At 41.6% G+C, this 17,526-nt stretch overlaps 2 protein-coding genes across 2 annotated transcripts; one reads left to right on the top strand and one right to left on the bottom strand.

Moving 5' to 3' along the window:
* Window positions 1-826: 826 nt before the first annotated feature.
* On the bottom strand, window positions 827-4,160 carry LOC139298049 (G-protein coupled receptor 135). Its single transcript, XM_070920875.1, has 2 exons — window positions 4,045-4,160; window positions 827-2,867 (listed from the first exon to the last, which is right to left on the bottom strand). The coding sequence occupies exons 1-2, from the start codon at window positions 4,158-4,160 to the stop codon at window positions 1,517-1,519; spliced, it is 1,467 nt and encodes a 488-aa protein (XP_070776976.1). The 3' UTR covers window positions 827-1,516.
* A 5,282-nt stretch (window positions 4,161-9,442) lies between these two features.
* Window positions 9,443-15,846, top strand: jkamp (jnk1/mapk8 associated membrane protein). The gene is made up of 7 exons (XM_070920495.1): window positions 9,443-9,518; window positions 10,284-10,363; window positions 11,165-11,319; window positions 12,351-12,557; window positions 13,301-13,482; window positions 13,654-13,730; window positions 14,843-15,846. Exons 1-7 carry the CDS (start codon window positions 9,515-9,517, stop codon window positions 15,059-15,061), a joined length of 924 nt encoding a protein of 307 aa, XP_070776596.1. The 5' UTR covers window positions 9,443-9,514; the 3' UTR covers window positions 15,062-15,846.
* The last annotated feature ends 1,680 nt before the right edge of the window (window positions 15,847-17,526 follow it).

Genomic DNA, 17,526 nt, shown 5'->3' with positions numbered 1-17,526 from the left:
AACATAAACCTCTCATCGGTGCCTGGAGCAGAGATACCATATAAGGACATCCGTGCCTATCTGACATCAGATAGACACGACGGTTGAAAAAACTGAAATGGAGCGTTCAGAGCAGTCTGAAGCCTGAGCTTTTGGCTCACAGGGATTACTTTTACATTCGTTTACCTCATCATTTGACAACTTTGGCTTGACGTTTGACGTTTAGTATGAATATCCGACATTGTAACATTACATATATGACAGAAAATAAGGAAAAGCATAACAGGTCCTCTTTAAGCTGAACTGAGCGTACTGAATCATTGTCATTGACCAAATTAGTGGCTTTTACTATTGGAGCTCCATGTCAGCTTGTCACCTCAAATTAATACTGTATACAGTTATTTCCTGGTTTAAAGTTACGGAAATGATGGAAATGTGAGGAGATAGCTCTGCTACAGATAGGTGGTTGCTGGGCCAAGTTTATATCGATTTGGTGAACTGAATAAAACTGTTTGAAACAGCAAGTAACTGAATTTACTTACTTTAGCTTTCGGTTAAGGTTAGGGGAAGGATTGCGGTCACGGTTAAAAGAAAGAACCTTGACTGTTGGCCACAGAAACAGGATGCAAAATGCCCGGTCTCAGACACTTGGTAATCCAACAAACCAAGCACCATAACCACCCACCCTACTGGCCTGGTCGCGTCAGCATTTAAAACAGCAACATTTCGGAGCAAAAAAATTCATCTCTTCATCTTCATTGCATTCAATTAGTGGATCTGGTCACAGGGCGAAGTATCTATGCAATTCATTCATAATTCATCCACACAAATGAACTTTGGCGGACTTTGACTCACATATTTGATGGGAAATCGTCTGGACAGTGGTGACTGGTTAAAGTAAAGTGTAACTTAAGGTCGTTTTAAGCACTTAAACAAAAGACCAATGATGACAGTTTGAAAATGACATGTACATATATGTTTCAAGCATGGAAGGTTTAGGATTAAGGAAATGCTAGATCCGTTATCAGTTTTTCGAAATCCACATGCTGCAGCATTTACATATGACATGATATTTGACACAAAGACCTTTGAAGCACAAGCACAAACTTGTCATGGCTTTCTACAGAAATGTTCTGCATCGCCTTGCATGCTTTAATCACTGAGAGGGATTCCACAGGTCGTTCAGCTGGTCCCATGGATCCTTGAGAGGACTTCGTGGTGTCCTTCAAAGTCAGGAAGGAATTTCAAATCTAGTTTTCACCATTATAACTTTTGTCTTTCCACATAGTGTAAACAATTCTGCAGTTTAATAGTAGTATATGAACAACTCAAATGATCCTTTTGATTCCTGGAACAAAATCTATCAATAGGTGGCTTTGAATCATACCCATTTTTTGAGAGTCTGTGACATAAATTCTATCAGGTATTTCCAAAAATGTCTCATACTGGTGATAGCAATCTCTAGACCCACGACAACAACAACAACAACAAAAAATACAGATAAGATGAAAACAATCATCAGAAGTCTTCTAGAATATCACAGGCTGGTGTCAGCTGTCTTCATTTTTGGAGCGCTGACAGAGTTAGGTGGTGTTGCAGTGTCAGGCTGGGCGTCCCTGCAGAAGAACACCGCAGGGTTTTTACAGGCCCACATTGCCACCTCTCCTCCCCCTCCTCCTTTTCCAGGACTTGAACTTGACTGCCGGCTGTTATTGTTCACCCCTACGCGACTCACATAGCGGTCCCTTATCCTCTCCGCTTGGTTAAGCCGAATCTCACGGGTCTGGGTTTGGCTGGAGAGGTACGCAGCGATATTTCGGGTCCGATAGCCCTCCTCTCTGCTCCGCCCCAGTAACATACATATATTGGGGTTCCTCAGGGCATAGATCAGAGGGTTGATTGCTCCGTTTGCCCAGGCTAGCCAGATGGCCACCGTGTCCATTGCAGGGTTGAACGTGTAGTCCCCCATTGCTGTCACCAGCCCCATCAAACAATAAGGCCCCCAACAAAAAATAATGAAAACAATCATAATCAGAACTGTGGTGGCTGTTCGCATTTCACTGTAAAATCGCAGTAAGTATGCATACGTGGTCACTGGCCTGACTCGGATTTCAGAGAGCCGAACTGTCTTGCAGATGTTATAATGACAAAAACACATGAGGGAAAAGGGCAGTAAGTAACATACAACAATAAGGCAGACGCTGTAAGCCGTCCCCATGTGTGAGGTCCCAGAGTGGAACACATACATACAGTGGTAGAAACCTCGCTTATGGATTTCTGTAGGTGTTTGGACTAACAGATACCAAGGCAGAGAGAAAATGACTGCAGTCAACCACACACCTATCAACAACTGAGTTGCTTTCTGGTGCCCTATTTTAGCCTGTGGCTGTCTAACTATGGCGTAGTACCTGTCAAAGGAGATCAAAGTCATAGTCAGGGTGGAGATGATGCCGAAGCAGGTGTTGAAAAAGCCGTTGGCCACGCAGAAACGATCACCGAACATCCAGATACCGTCCTTGCTGAAGAGCATGACGAAGGAGAATGGCAGGCAAAGAACAGCTGTGAGGAAGTCAGACAACGACAGCGACATGATGAAAGCGTTGGTCACCGTTCTAAGCTGTCTGTGCTTGATGATGACGACGACGACCGCAGAGTTACCGAGGCTGGACAGGAGGAAGATGGACAGGAGTACCAGGGCCTGAGCCGCCACCGCGATGCCCTGCAGGACGGAGTTACTCTCGGCGGCGCTCAGCACGGACGCCGTCGACGTCTGATGGATTTGACTGTGCTCGCGCCCTCTTTGGTCTCTGAACGCAGACAGGTTTCCTGTGGTTCCCACTGTGGCCTCTGTGGTGGCGGTCACTAAGCTGGTCACTATGGAAACAACCCTAAGGAACCAAAAAAAAAAGAAAAGGGGCTGAAATCATTGTACAAACCTCAAAGTCTGGATACAATATGTTATCACAGTTACTAACAGCATTTCATGCATACCCCCCCGCCCCCCGCCAAAAAAACCCCCATTATTAGGTCATTAGGGTTAGGTGTTGATCAAAGAATCTGGACATTTGATGCAAGCTTTTACTACTAGACAGTTTCTCGATACTCGCTCCAGTAGTTTCACGTCAACCAGCAATGCTTGGTTTGCCAGAGCTGAATGGGGGAGCAATGTAGAGAAAGAGTTGCATCAAGGGAATTCAAAATCCGTAAATATAATACATCCACGGTAAATACAGAGAGACAGAACTGCGATTTTTGGCAATTAGTTAAAGAACGGAGTTGACACAACTCTCTCTCTCTACATGGCTCTGGAAACCCCTGTAGTCATACGCACTCCAGCTTTAAGCTTTAAGGTTTTAGTTATAGTTTGACCAATCCATGTGGGGAAAATGACATCTTGTTTCTTAATCCTGCAGACAAAACTCAGATTGAGCACTTGTGATCGAGTTCTCCAACCACAGGAAACAGTGGTCAATGACACCAGACCTGTTTGAATCACTGAACAAATCAGAGATGTGGGCAGTGATTCAGACGTCTAAAAGCCGGCTAAGTCAGATTCTTATGTTGTAGGTCATATCAGGCCTATTTACGGTGTTCCTCGGAATGTCGTTGATTTGCGTTCAATAAGCAAGTGATTCAAGAACATCAACAATGCAGAGGAATTATAAAATAATTTAATTTACATGCTCACTTCCATCTTGAAAATGAAAGCTATGATCCCTGTTTCACCAGATATTAACTCTCCCTCAAGTCCTGAGGGAACTTTTTTCAGGAGGCCCAGAATTTGTAACCACGCTCCTGATGTTCTGGGGCTGATATCAGAATTCTGCTTGCTAATTGTATCGCTGCTGAATTTTCCCTATTTTTGTCAGATACAAGTCACTGTAGCTCCTAGAAAGAGTGTGTGGATGGTGCATTTTGCAATTCCTTACACTAGGTTGAATGGAATTTAAAAAAAAAAAGAATTCAACCAGTTGCTACATCCTGGAGCCACACAAGTACAAATATTGCACAGTGCAGCTTTATTTTCAAAGCAGAAAGGAAAGGTGGACGGACAGAGGGAATTACCTTGGCACGATAGGCGAGGCAGTACCCAGCTGGTTGGTGAAGCTCGGACCTGGGGCATCAGCTGTGTAGTTGGTGCCACTGCTGCCCCGCAGGGCCGTGCTAACAGCCGAATCCATCGGCGGAGCACAAAAACAACACAACAAAACTCATCCCTCGTCTCTCACACACATGAATTCAGTTTAAGAGTCGGTCTGTGTTGGTATTCCTGGATTCAAACGCAGCTGCTGATAACTCCTCCTCATCCATTTGTAGCTTTCTATTTGCATTGTCCCCAAATCCATCAGAAGAAAGGAAAAGACAAAAGGGGGAAGTCAAATCTGTGTTCATGGCTTAACGCTGATTTATTGGGCTGGTCACGGTGCAATATCTCTGTTTTTTTGACCTGACCCTTTTTCATGAAGAACAGCTACTGGCTATGCATTTTGTATGCCACAAAACTCAGTGACCTTCTTCTTATTGACACCCAAGCTCTCAGGATTAAGAGGTCACAGACTGATGCCACAGGAGCGCATCACAAAAAAACGCACGTGCACAGATTTAGCCGTTGTGTGGTGTCAATTTCAACATCAAAATAGATTATTATCTACAATTATTATCTAGATAGTCATCAAGGCTTGTAGGTGCAATCCTGTTGTCTGTTTTTGCGCATTTCATTTCAGTTCTCTTGGAAATATAGCTATTTGTAATGCCATGTACAGATACAAAACTTTGCATACTCATTTTATCTATACTATATCAAATGACATTCATTTTAATATTTTACCATATTATGTTATATTGAAGTCCAACTGCATTTCTACACTACTTGATACAGGTATGTGGGTAGAGTAATACTGTAGCTACATGTATTTGAAAATTGCACGCCTTCTACAGTAATATAGTCTGAAATAAACCAGTATGCCCTTTTGATATACTAAACTAGTTAGCAACTGTTCTGTTTTAGGTGTAGCCTGATGTTACCACACCAAAAAAATAACAAATAAAAAAAGAGAGAAAGCTTTATAAAAACATAACCTAACAATGTTGAAGACATTAAGGCCTTCGCCTCACTTTGTTTCTTCAAACAGAGCCGTTAAATAACTTACCCGGAAGCTATTTATTTGTTTACATTCCGTAAAAAAAAATGGCCGTATTGAAAATGTTGTTTTAGCATGTTCGCTAAGTTAGCATAAACCGCCCGTTATTCGGTTGCGTGCGTGCGTGTGTGTGTGTGTGTTGGGGGGGGGGGGTTTATTTATTTCCTCTCTTCGTGTTGTTACCTCAGACTCGGGTCATTTTTGTTACAGCCTGTCCACGGCAGCCTCCAACAAACAAACGAGCTGCGCCTCCCTATCGGTCACATCGGGTCCGAGCGCTTGATTTCCCCCCGATGTTTCCAGCTTTGTTCAGTGGAGCATCTTTTTTTCTTTTGAAGACCGCACACAGCAGGCTGCACATCGGCCACAGGGAAAGCCACTGTATGGTCACAACTCTCGGTCGCTGCTGTCGGTGCGGTGCATGTGTCGTTCAGATTTTGGCCTTTGAAATCCTTTCGTAAAGAAAGTCAGTCCATCTTTTTTTTTCTTTTTTCCTTTTTTTTTCTCTCTCTCCCTCGGAAGAGAAAACAAAAGCTCGTCGGAGAGAGACTGCGGCCCCCACCCTGATTTCTGTCACGAAAATAAATAAATAAATAAACCCCCACACACCTAGCCTTGCTTCTGCTCCTCTATATCTCCATTGTTAAGAACTCTGTGAGCGGACGGAATCTGCTTTAGAAATCCCTAATGTGAATGAGCTGTCTGCACGAGCTCCTCCTCTGGCATCTCTCTCTCGCTCTCTCTCTCTCTCTCTCTTTCCCAGGGTCTCTCTACCTGCCACCCCCTCTCTGAAACCATGTTTTCCATATGAACGTGCTCACAGCTTCGCGTGACGTTTAATACAGTTGCTATGGTAACTGGTGATAGATTTTGCATCGTCCCTGTAAAATGGCATTATACGGGTTTTGGTTTTTTTTGTTGCAAAAATACACTGTTAAAATCTGACATCTGACAACTCTCTGGTTGTACAAATACTTATACAGGGAAGAGATCTTTGTGTCGTGAGATGATGACACGACATAAAGACCTCAGAAGCCGTTTACACCAGTGGTTGCCAACCTTTTTCTTAAGGGACCCCCTATTTTACCATAATGTATACACTGACGACCCCCCACCCACATAAAAAGGGGAAAAAGTAGTCTACTTCTTTTGAAATGTCTTTATGTATATTTCATTATATCCATTGCAGAAAATTGTATAAAGAGTGAACTTTATACCTACAGGATTCCAGGAACACAATTCTATGTCCGTATTATGATTTTCTTTTAATTTCACTGTCATACATACGTTTTAATAGTCAAAGCAGCCTGGCTTTATAATAGATAAATAAATAAAGTAATAAACAAATAAATATATAAAATAAATCAGCTTCTAAAATAACCTTTAAATATAATTGTCTTCTTCACAGAAACGTATTAAATGCATGTATTTTATGTTTTATAAATATATATATCAAAATGCCCACACCCTTAAAATCAAGAGGTGTTTCATCACCCTCCATGGCGCTTTGGTGACTCCTGATGGGGGTTGGGACCCCCAGGTTGGGTTACCTCTGATTTACACTCAGCCACTTCATGTGGGTTTGGCAGATCGGGCAGCTAACAGTTATCAAAACAGACAAGTGTAAATGCAAGCAAGGCGCATGAGAGAGAGAGATCAAACTCCAAAGGCTCAAACCACCTCCGGAGGTTTAAAATACATTCTAACCACAGGTTCAGGTTAGCTGTGGCTGTAGCTGTAGCTGTAGCTGTGTCCGTGAGTGGTCTGTGGAAATACTTACAGGGTTGTGACCTTGCGATAAGTGCAGCTGAAGTGACACCAAAATTAACTGTCTTTGTCGCTATAGAGTGCTGCAGGGATGACATATTTTTGTAGGCGAACCTGGAAGTTAGCATCGCCTGGGTTCCCTCGACAAATGGGATTTTGGATTATTGCAGAAAATAAGCTCTGCGGGAAAAAAAAAGTTTATGATACTTACACGTTTCGTTCAGCAAGATAATCATCACTAATGAACTCCACTTTTATCATTTTTGAACCGTTAGGCTATAAAGGAACTACACCATGGTCGCATTACTTCAACGTCATCACCACTAAGCTTCACTTTTAAGAGAAAGTAGATAGATCTAGATATATAGATAGATATAGAGTATGAACACAACAAGGCTGTAAAGGCAGACTAGTGACTAGACTTATTATTACATGAACAATGCTCTGCAGGTATATATATATATATATATATGTTGTTTTTTTCTGCTTTTGGTCCCATGTTTCCATAGATATATATACATGTGTGTATATATGCTATGTATCCTGTACTTCCCCAATGGGGTAAATCGAGCCAGTGGGTAAAATGAGCCACCCCCGTATCTTCGTCTCTTGTTACTAAGGTTATCAGCCTTGTATTTCCATAGATATGTTTTGGACATTATTACATGTTTATGTAAGTCAGCTGAAGTACACAAAACAAGGTTATAAACTTCTGAGCCACTGTGTGAAACAGTTTTGTCCAAATGGAGGTTGTGGGGTAAAACATGGCAATGATTTTGGGGCATGTTGAGTCAATGGCTCAATTTACCCCCAAGAGTTTAAATAGACATATACATCAAGATGGCAAGGCGGTACAAAAGAAAGACAAATACAACAGCTGTACAAATACATATATAGAAATTATGAATTGTATACCATACTATACTTGTATATTGTTATAAGTGTTACAGTGTTGACGTAATAAATACCAAACCGTTGGCTAATGTTAAGTTTAAGCCGCACACAAACATGCTGTACATATACACAAAAGGCAAATTTGCACATACATTCTGTCTAAGATCGCAGTTTAACATTTACTGAAAATGAAATGTTTAGGTAACATGTTGAACATGGCACAAACATATGGTTTTTCTTTGAAATATAAATTTTTGCCTTTGTTAAAATGATGGCATTAGTACACTTCAAAATGATCTCTAAATTGTTTGATTTGATGTAATTTTATCAGCATTTAACAGTGGCACTATTAACCACTAGAGGGCTCAATTACTCCGTCCCCATGTTCATTTAACCCCTATCTTGTGGCAAATTGTGCCGTAGGACTAACTTTTTGTTGGATGGGTTAAAAAAAAACTCTTTTCAAATACACATTTATTTTGCAATAAAATCATCAAATGTAAAAACTGCCTCATGTTACTCCGTCCTCGCGTTGTTGGTGTCGTTTCAATAAAGTCATTACAAAAACCTGTTTGTTTTACCTTATTTTCGGAATCCTCACCCCACATAAGGAGTGTTGCAGGAATGCTGGGAGAATGGAAGGAATCAGAGGGATAACTTTGGGGTCGGGTAGGGAATGACATTGTAAAATAATTTGGAGTGTCTGATCTGAAGAAAAGCCCTTGAGTAGTTTATCTGGTGGTGCCTCCATGTTGTTGGAGGTAAAAAGGAAAGGAACACATAAACTTGATTTGGTAAGTGCATTCAATGATCATGTGATGAATGAGTATAGTAGTTTTACACAGATTTTATTTTTTACAGATGGTGCCAAGAAACCTGAGACAGGAGTGACAGGATTTGGGGTGGCATTGCCAGCAAAAGGAATTGGAATTCGGGACAACCGAATGTGACAAGAAAGGTGGGAGGCATCTTTATCAAATTCAAACAAGTGTCAAAGTTAATAGGGTATGTAGTGGACACAGGAGAGAGGAGAGGGTGTTGACAAGGTTAAGGTTGGGGCACTGTGCACTAAACAAAACACTGAAAGTGATAGGGAAACACTGTGATGAGGAATGGGCTGAGGGAATTAGGGGTGCAGGAAGTCACATGAAAAGGATTACTGAGCATGAGTGAGAGAGAGAGCACAGGTCAGGGTACTGTTAGTTTTCTTAAGGGATACAGGGTGTTTCTATAGGATATGATGGATAAGCAGGGATAGGGTGCTAGGGTGACTGATAGGGATTTCATAGTAGAACTAGGTTATAAAGCAAGGAAGATGAAATGTAGGTTAGGATGTGTGTGTGTGTGTGTGTGTGTGTGTGTGTGTGTGTGTGTGTGAACATTTGTTGTTGTTTTTCTTTCTTATTTATGTATTTATTTATTTTGAAGGGATTCAGTTTGTAAATCTATTCTCTGATCCACGCTCCGGAGCAGAAGGGGGCGGTAATACACTAATAAGCTGTATACCAACCGCTGTAAAACAAGAAGAGTTAGGCCTTATTTTCGACCGCATCCGGTTTCGGTACCAAATTAAATTACACAGTAAGTGGCGCTATGCCCCTATCCACGTTGGTTTGCGAGCCGCCATTCACGTATAGAAGAAGAAGAAGAAGAAGAAGAAGAAGAAGAAGAAGAATGAAAATACGGTAGTACTGAGGCGAGAAAACCTTGTTTTAATAATTACAGGGTCCACAATGGGTAAGATGAAGTTTACACTTTTACATATTTACACTGATCATACTTAGTTAAGATACACTGACCGCCCCACCGCGTCGCACATAAAAGTGTGGTATTACTACCCAACCAGCGTTAGCTGTGAACTAACGTTGTCTGATAACACCCTACTGCACTGGCTAACGTATACCAGCCCAAATGGTTCAGGCAGAGGCGTCTCTTTAGTTAAATAAACCGACGACCGTATTCATGGCAGTTTAGACAGCGACCAGTGATGGAGGTCATATTGCGTGCAAACTGACTCGTGGTTGTGTTGGTCTCGTGCTAACGTCAACGCTAATGATTCTTTCCAGAAGGCTTTTAGTTTCAAATGACGTTAGTCGCCATGTCCAAATTAACTAGCTAATTTAGATATTGCTTATCGGCCACAGAGTGTGTGTGTGTTGATTCTGACAGGTCAACATTAAATCCACCGCTCAAGTGCTTTTGAACGCAGAATGTATGGAAAACATGGTAGACAAGAGCTGTACTGTAGCTACATATTAGTTACCAGAAAAATACAATTGACCGGCATAGTTTAATGTCACTAATGTTGACGTTCAGTTAGTAAGTACTATTGTTCAGCTTAGCTTCCTCGTGGAAAATCCTAGAGACTTTGGAACTTGGGCTCACTTTGAGTTGTCATGGTTGAAACCGTAAAATGACCTATATAAGAAAGTGACAGTGCCTTCTAGTAATAGTTGTTTACCAGTGTCGGCCGCTATACAAGATGTGTGTATGTCCTTGCAGCTGTGGCCGTGAGTTCAACGTGTCCAGGCCTGTACTGTGGCAGGATGATGGTCAACGGGTCAGTGGAGGGAGATTGTGGCGTGAGTACTAAATATCAGATGTGTGTATGTGTGGGACTGTCATCCATTCATCCACAGGACTGTTTTCTCTTAAATTTGGTTGAGCTTTTCAGGTTGGTATCCAGTCTTGTGTGCTGCAGCAGGTGGATTTCAGTAAGATGTGGGCTTCTGTAGACTGTAGGCAGCTTTGGGAAATATCTAGAAGCGTTGTGAGAACAATGTTAATGCAATGAAGTATCTTTCTTGAAGTGTACACTCACTGGCCACTTTATTAGGTACACCTGTACAATCCAATCCAATAGCTTTCCCATTCATTCTTTAGAAATTTCAGTTTTTGTTGACATTGTCAGAAAGATGGTGATTCTACTTTCTATTTATTGTTGAGGTAGGAGTTAATGGTGATGTTGTTCTGGAATGCATTATATTGAAAGGTGTTTTTTAATTTATTTTTTTATTTTCATGTATGTAAATGGCGTGGACAAAATATTGGAATGCAGTCCAGTACACCACCGCTGCTCAAAAATGTGTAAGAATGTATGGCAGAGCTGTTGTGTTGGATTGGATCGCAGGATTGACAGGATTGTATTGGCAACATACTTTTAGATGATACCCACCTTTAATCCTACATCACTGTGTTTTCTGGGAATTCTGAAGGAGAGTAAGACTACTTTCTGAAAGCAGTTGAGTTTTTCTCAGGAAATCGGGATACATACCCCACTACTGGTCACCAAGACTACATAAAAGAAATTATAGACAGCTATAGAGGATGCAGTTCTTGCTGAGACAAGAAAGGGAACGAGCCATCTTTGTCTGTCCTGCCAGGTTTGTCCTCGTGGAGAGCGGGCTAACCTCCAGAAGGTGTGTGAACGCTGCACTGAGTCCCCCGAGCTCTACGACTGGCTCTACCTGGGTTTCATGGCCATGTTACCGCTGGTGCTGCACTGGTTCTTCATCGAGTGGTACTCTGGAAAGAAGAGGTGTGGCCATACACACACACACACACTCACTCTCTCTCTCTCTCTCTACTTGCCCTGCAGTTATTTCATAAAGCAAGAATACCAGGAAATGTGTCATTCAAACCACCTCCAGTAAACCAGGTGTATTTTCAGGAAACTGTGTTTCATAAAGCAGGTTTAGGCTATTTGAGTACTCTGATTCAATTAAAGATAATAAATAGATTTGGCCCACGGCTGTAGCCTCATAAAGAATGTAGCATTTTCACCATTTGTTTTCATTTAAAGAAAAAAAAAAGAATAGATAAAATTAAATTAAAGAAATTAGGCAAACACTCAAAATTACTAGAGGAACATACAGCATTCTCTGTTCAACCCAACCAATAGTGAACTTTAGATTCTAGCAATGTAAGTATTTAGTTTTTCTTTTTAGAATAAATTACCTGGCTGTGGTCATATTTGATTATTAAATGTCATGTTGCATCTTATACCTCTTGTACAGTCATTTTACTTACATTGGGCTTGTTGAACTGGGGGTGACGACAGCAGAGCACTGCTACAGACTGACCAACACAGGAGTTCAGTGGAGCTGAGTTCAACTCAGCTTGTGTCAAGGGTTTGATCTTACCGCTGCCAAAAGTTTTAATTAGCTTTATTTATGGCATGGGGCTTTGTCTGTTTTTGCTGTAATATTTTATTCTTCACATTTTTATATTTGATATGTTGTTGCTCTGTGGTCAGGTTGAGTGGCAATAGAAATATAAAGTTTTTTGCTTTAATATCATTATGAAATTATGAATACTCAAACTATTACTATTACTCAATGTAAAATTATGACAACTTCACCGTACCTCTTTAGTGAACATGTGTCTTTCTTATCTCTTATTTCCAAAGTGGTGGGGAGCGCTGACAATAATACCACTTGGAAACGCTAGAGGGGGGAAAAAGTTGTCTATTGCCACTTTAAAAATGTGTTAGAAGGGAACTGTGAAATTCAGCTCTGTGTTTCCGCCGTCCGATCTCGTGTCGTTCTGTCCTGTTTATTGCGTGTTCAGTTCCAGTGCTCTGCTGCAGCACATCACAGCCATGCTGGAGTGCAGCGTATCGGCTGTGGTCACCTTGCTGGTCACGGAGCCGGTGGCAATGCTCAGTATTCGTTCCTGTCGAGTCCAGATGCTGTCAGACTGGTACACCATGCTGTACAACCCCAGTCCAGACTACGTCAACACATTACACTGCACCCAGGAGGCCGTCTACCCACTGTGAGTACTGACAACAAGGGGTTTTGAAAACCTGGGCAGAGTTTGTTCTACAATGAAAGACAAAAAACGTGGAATAGGGGCTTCTTCCGTTCACGACAGCCTTTCAGGCCATGGAGATGTAGGACCCTCTTAATAGTGGATTTAGATACACTGATACCAAACGCCTCCAAGTCCTTCCCCAGTTCCTTTTTTGTTGTTACCTTGGGCTTCAGTTGAACATTTCGTGCCATGGTTCTTTTGGCCCTAGAGGATCATTTTTTTCCTTCTTCCTGAATGATTCAGTGCCTGTGTGGTTTGAAGATTTTTATACCTGCGTACAGTGTTGGACCGCTTGGAGGAGCCAGACTCGTGGAGGATCTTTGGCTAAGTTGCTTGGATTTTCCCATGGTATCAAGTGCAAAAAAAAAACACTGACTCAAAGGGGAAGGCCCTTTTAAATACAGATGCGCTCCCCATTAAAACACAGGTGCATTCCCCAATTATGACAATTGGCCTATCAGAAGCTCCCGAAAGTAATTCCATCAATTTCTGGAGAGTCCCCAAGATAACGTCAGTTATGATTTGGCGCTATATAAATAAAATGAATTGAGTTTGGATGTCTTTGGCCTAGGTGTACTCAGAAATATCAGAAAATATGGGCATACAGTTGAGGCCATATGATTGAGTCCATCATGTACCGATTTGCTGTATATTATTGCTCATCCTCTTCGACTGAATTCTCTCTTGTTTTGTGTCTTCCTCAGCTACACCATTGTGTTAATCTACTATGCGTTCTGCTTGGTGCTGATGATGCTGCTGCGTCCTCTGTTGGTGAAGAAGATAGCATGTGGCCTGGGCAAATCTGACCGCTTCAAGAGCATCTACGCCGCCCTCTACTTTTTCCCCATCCTCACTGTGCTGCAGGCTGTGGGAGGAGGACTCCTCTGTGAGTATTAAGCTGTCCGCCTCCGCTGCTGAACTCGCACCCGACTGGCACCAATGTTTGTTTGAGTCATTTCCCGATTCCATCAGGGGTTCTTGTGCGACTCTGACCAAATTACAGTTTGAATAACAATGCCTAACTGTGCAGCTGCGAGTGACAGTTTGTGTGTTTCAGACTACGCGTTTCCCTACATCATACTCGTGCTGTCTCTGGTTACACTGGCTGTTTACATGTCTGCCTCCGAGATACAGGTAACAACACTCCCTGCACTGTGTTTGTAATATGTAGCAGATTCATAAATGTACATTTTTTTATAAATTATTTGTTCAATCTATTTAATTGTATTGCACTTAAATAGTGCATTAAAAACAGGGAAAAAGATACTTTACAAAAGATTTTTCAATTGTATTTCTTGTTATTCCATTAACTACGATTTCAACACATATTCTGCTCACAAATCACAAACCATTTTCAATTTCCATTTCATGATCACTCTTAATTTAAATATGTGGAATCAGTGTTCTGATTCAGAGCAGCAAAAGGAACTATTACCCTAACCCTGTGTACTGCATTATTTAAACACACTCTCACTCGAGATCTGGCAACACAGAGTGTAACTTCCCCCCCAGGGATCGATAAAGTATTTCCGATTCTGATTCTGAGCTATCACTTCTCGCTGCTGGTGCTGAACCGGCGGTGAATTCAAAGTTAAAACTGAAATGAAATGTGTGTGTGTTTCTTTGTTTAATAACACTATTATCATTATTATTTAACTGTTTTTGGAGGGGGGGGATATTATTAGACGGATAAAAGCAGCAACAAGCAGCAAAATAAGGCGGCGGGGAGGCAACCGCACCCACTTAGGAGACAGGAAGTGTATACCATTTCATACCATAATGGGTCATCTTCTGTTATAGAGGATCTAATATAATATTTTTGTCAAATGTATCAATTTATTGATTGTTGATTTTAATAAACACTGGAAAAAGTCTAGAATTATTGTGGTGGCACACTCCAGACTCCATAGTGGTAACCCTGGAATTATGGTGTTGTACACACGATGCAGAATTGAAAAGGAAGGCTTTAGTTTTTATATGTTAGGAAACTCGAATGGTAAACATACACTCGGTTAACTTGTTTAAGGGAAAATGCAGGAACCAATGATGTCGACGTGATTTCTCCCCAAAATTGTGCTTCCCTTGGTGGTATTTATCTTAATATTATTGTTTTTGTATCTGGCATTACAGAATCACTGAACATTTTGTATGTGTTTAAGGGAAGTTGATCTCCCAGTATTATTAATTCTAACCTGTTTTCTCTGTGTGTGTGTGTGTGTGTGTGTGCGCTCACCCTCCACCACTAGTCTTTTAAGAACCTGGTTGCTAAGAAGAAGCGTCTGGTCGTCCTGTTCAGCCACTGGCTGCTCCACGCGTACGGCATCATCTCCATCTCCCGATTGGACAAGCTGGAGCAGGACCTGCCACTGCTGGCCCTCGTGCCCGGCCCCGCCTTGTTCTACATCGCCACAGCCAAGTTCACCGAGCCGAGCCGCATCCTGTCCGAGGGCGGCAATGGACACTAAGTGTCAAATCTTTCAGCTTCTGGTACTGAGCCCTCAGTAGACTTGACAGCAGTATGTTATTGAGTTAAGGTTTGAATGGGGTTCAGTTTCTGGGCTAATGTGATAGAACTTAGAAAAACCAGTTAATGGCCACATAGTGACGGCTATGTAAAAATTGTGTGCAAGTACAATAATAGTAACAGTTGGACAGTAAGTGAACTACTCCTAATTAACTTAATTAATGTATTTCCATTTCATGATAAATTATGTTCCCAGATCAGTTCACGCGGCTGGATGCCATCTTATTTAAAGTAACATACAAATCAAAACAAGCCTTTCACTCTTTGCACAATCCAAGTTGAGAGCTGCTCATTGAACATCTCATGCTAGAATGGTTGCAACTAATGTTTCTATTCGTTCTAAGCAGATTAACCTGTCAACCTGTTTTTTTTAATTTTTTTAATTTAATTAATTCTCCTGTAGTCCATAGTCCAGTGTTTGGCATTTTAGTTTGATAAATGAGCTGAACAATTCATTGATTATTGAGCAGTTTTTCTTATACTACATCTTACCAAGTTCAAATCCTGTTTTTGGAGAATCAAATCCTAAATGCAGTTTTCCCATTATACCTGCCTGTCTTATATTTATTTGACATCACCCCAAAGTGTGGTGAGATGTCTTTTTTTTTTTTTTATAGCATTTTTGTATGTCCTGTACATTTTCTTGTAAATACAATAAATGTCATGAATAAAGAGTGATGGTGGCCTGGTTCTGCTCAGACCACCTCTGGGCCTGTTTATACAGTGCATCCGGAAAGTATTCACGGCGCTTCACTTTTTCCACATTTTGTTATGTTACACCCTTATTCCAAAATGGATTAAATTATTTTTTTTCCCTCAAAATTCTACACACAACACCCCATAATGACAATGTGAAAAAAGTTTTTTTGAAATTTTTGCAAATTTATTAAAAATAAAAAACTAAGAAATCACATGTACATAAGTATTCACAGCCTTTGCCATGAAGCTCAAAATTGAGCTCAGGTGCATCCTGTTTCCACTGATCATCCTTGAGATGTTTCTGCAGCTTAATTGGAGTCCACCTGTGGTAAATTCAGTTGATTGGACATGATTTGGAAAGGCACACACCTGTCTATATAAGGTCCCACAGTTGACAGTGCATGTCAGAGCACAAACCAAGCATGAAGTCAAAGGAATTGTCTGTAGACCTCCGAGACAGGATTGTCTCGAGGCACAAATCTGGGGAAGGTTACAGAAAAATTTCTGCTGCTTTGAAGGTCCCAATGAGCACAGTGGACTCCATCATCCGTAAGTGGAAGAAGTTCGGAACCACCAGGACTCTTCCTAGAGCTGGCCGGCCATCTAAACTGAGTAATCGGGGGAGAAGGGCCTTAGTCAGGGAGGTGACCAAGAACCCGATGGTCACTCTGTCAGAGCTCCAGAGTTCCTCTGTGGAGAGAGGAGAACCTTCCAGAAGGACAACCATCTCTGCAGCAATCCACCAATCAGGCCTGTATGGTAGAGTGGCCAGACGGAAGCCACTCCTTAGTAAAAGGCACATAGCAGCCCGCCTGGAGTTTGCCAAAAGGCACCTGAAGGACTCTCAGACCATGAGAAACAAAATTCTCTGGTCTGATGAGACAAAGATTGAACTCTTTGGTGTGAATGCCAGGCGTCACGTTTGGAGGAAACCAGGCACTGCTCATCACCAGGCCAATACCATCCCTACAGTGAAGCATGGTGGTGGCAGCATCATGCTGTGGGGATGTTTTTCAGCGGCAGGAACTGGGAGACTAGTCAGGATAGAGGGAAAGATGAATGCAGCAAAGTACAGAGACATCCTGGATGAAAACCTGCTCCAGAGCGCTCTTGACCTCAGACTGGGGCGACGGTTTATCTTTCAGCAGGACAACGACCCTAAGCACACAGCCAAGATATCAAAGGAGTGGCTTCAGGACAACTCTGTGAATGTCCTTGAGTGGCCCAGCCAGAGCCCAGACTTGAATCCGATTGAACATCTCTGGAGAGATCTGAAAATGGCTGTGCACCGACGCTTCCCATCCAACCTGATGGAGCTTGAGAGGTGCTGCAAAGAGGAATGGGTGAAACTGCCCAAAGATAGGTGTGCCAAGCTTGTGGCATCATATTCAAAAAGACTTGAGGCTGTAATTGCTGCCAAAGGTGCATCAACAAAGTATTGAGCAAAGGCTGTGAATACTTATGTACATGTGATTTCTCAGGTTTTTTATTTTTAATAAATTTGCAAAAATCTCAAACTTTTTTCACGTTGTCATTATGGGGTGTTGTGTGTAGAATTTTGAGGAAAAAAATGAATTTAATCCATTTTGGTATAAGGCTGCAACATAACAAAATGTGGAAAAAGTGAAGCGCTGTGAATACTTTCCGGATGCACTGTAACAAAGTGTATGCCATTATTATTGAAGTCACACAGCTATCTATTTTTTT

The sequence above is a fragment of the Enoplosus armatus genome, chromosome 15 (genome assembly GCF_043641665.1).
Source record: "Enoplosus armatus isolate fEnoArm2 chromosome 15, fEnoArm2.hap1, whole genome shotgun sequence".
NCBI classification, from domain to species: Eukaryota; Metazoa; Chordata; class Actinopteri; order Centrarchiformes; family Enoplosidae; genus Enoplosus; species Enoplosus armatus.
The sequence above is the reverse complement of the archived record's forward strand: the minus strand, read 5'-3'. Positions and strand labels throughout refer to the sequence as shown.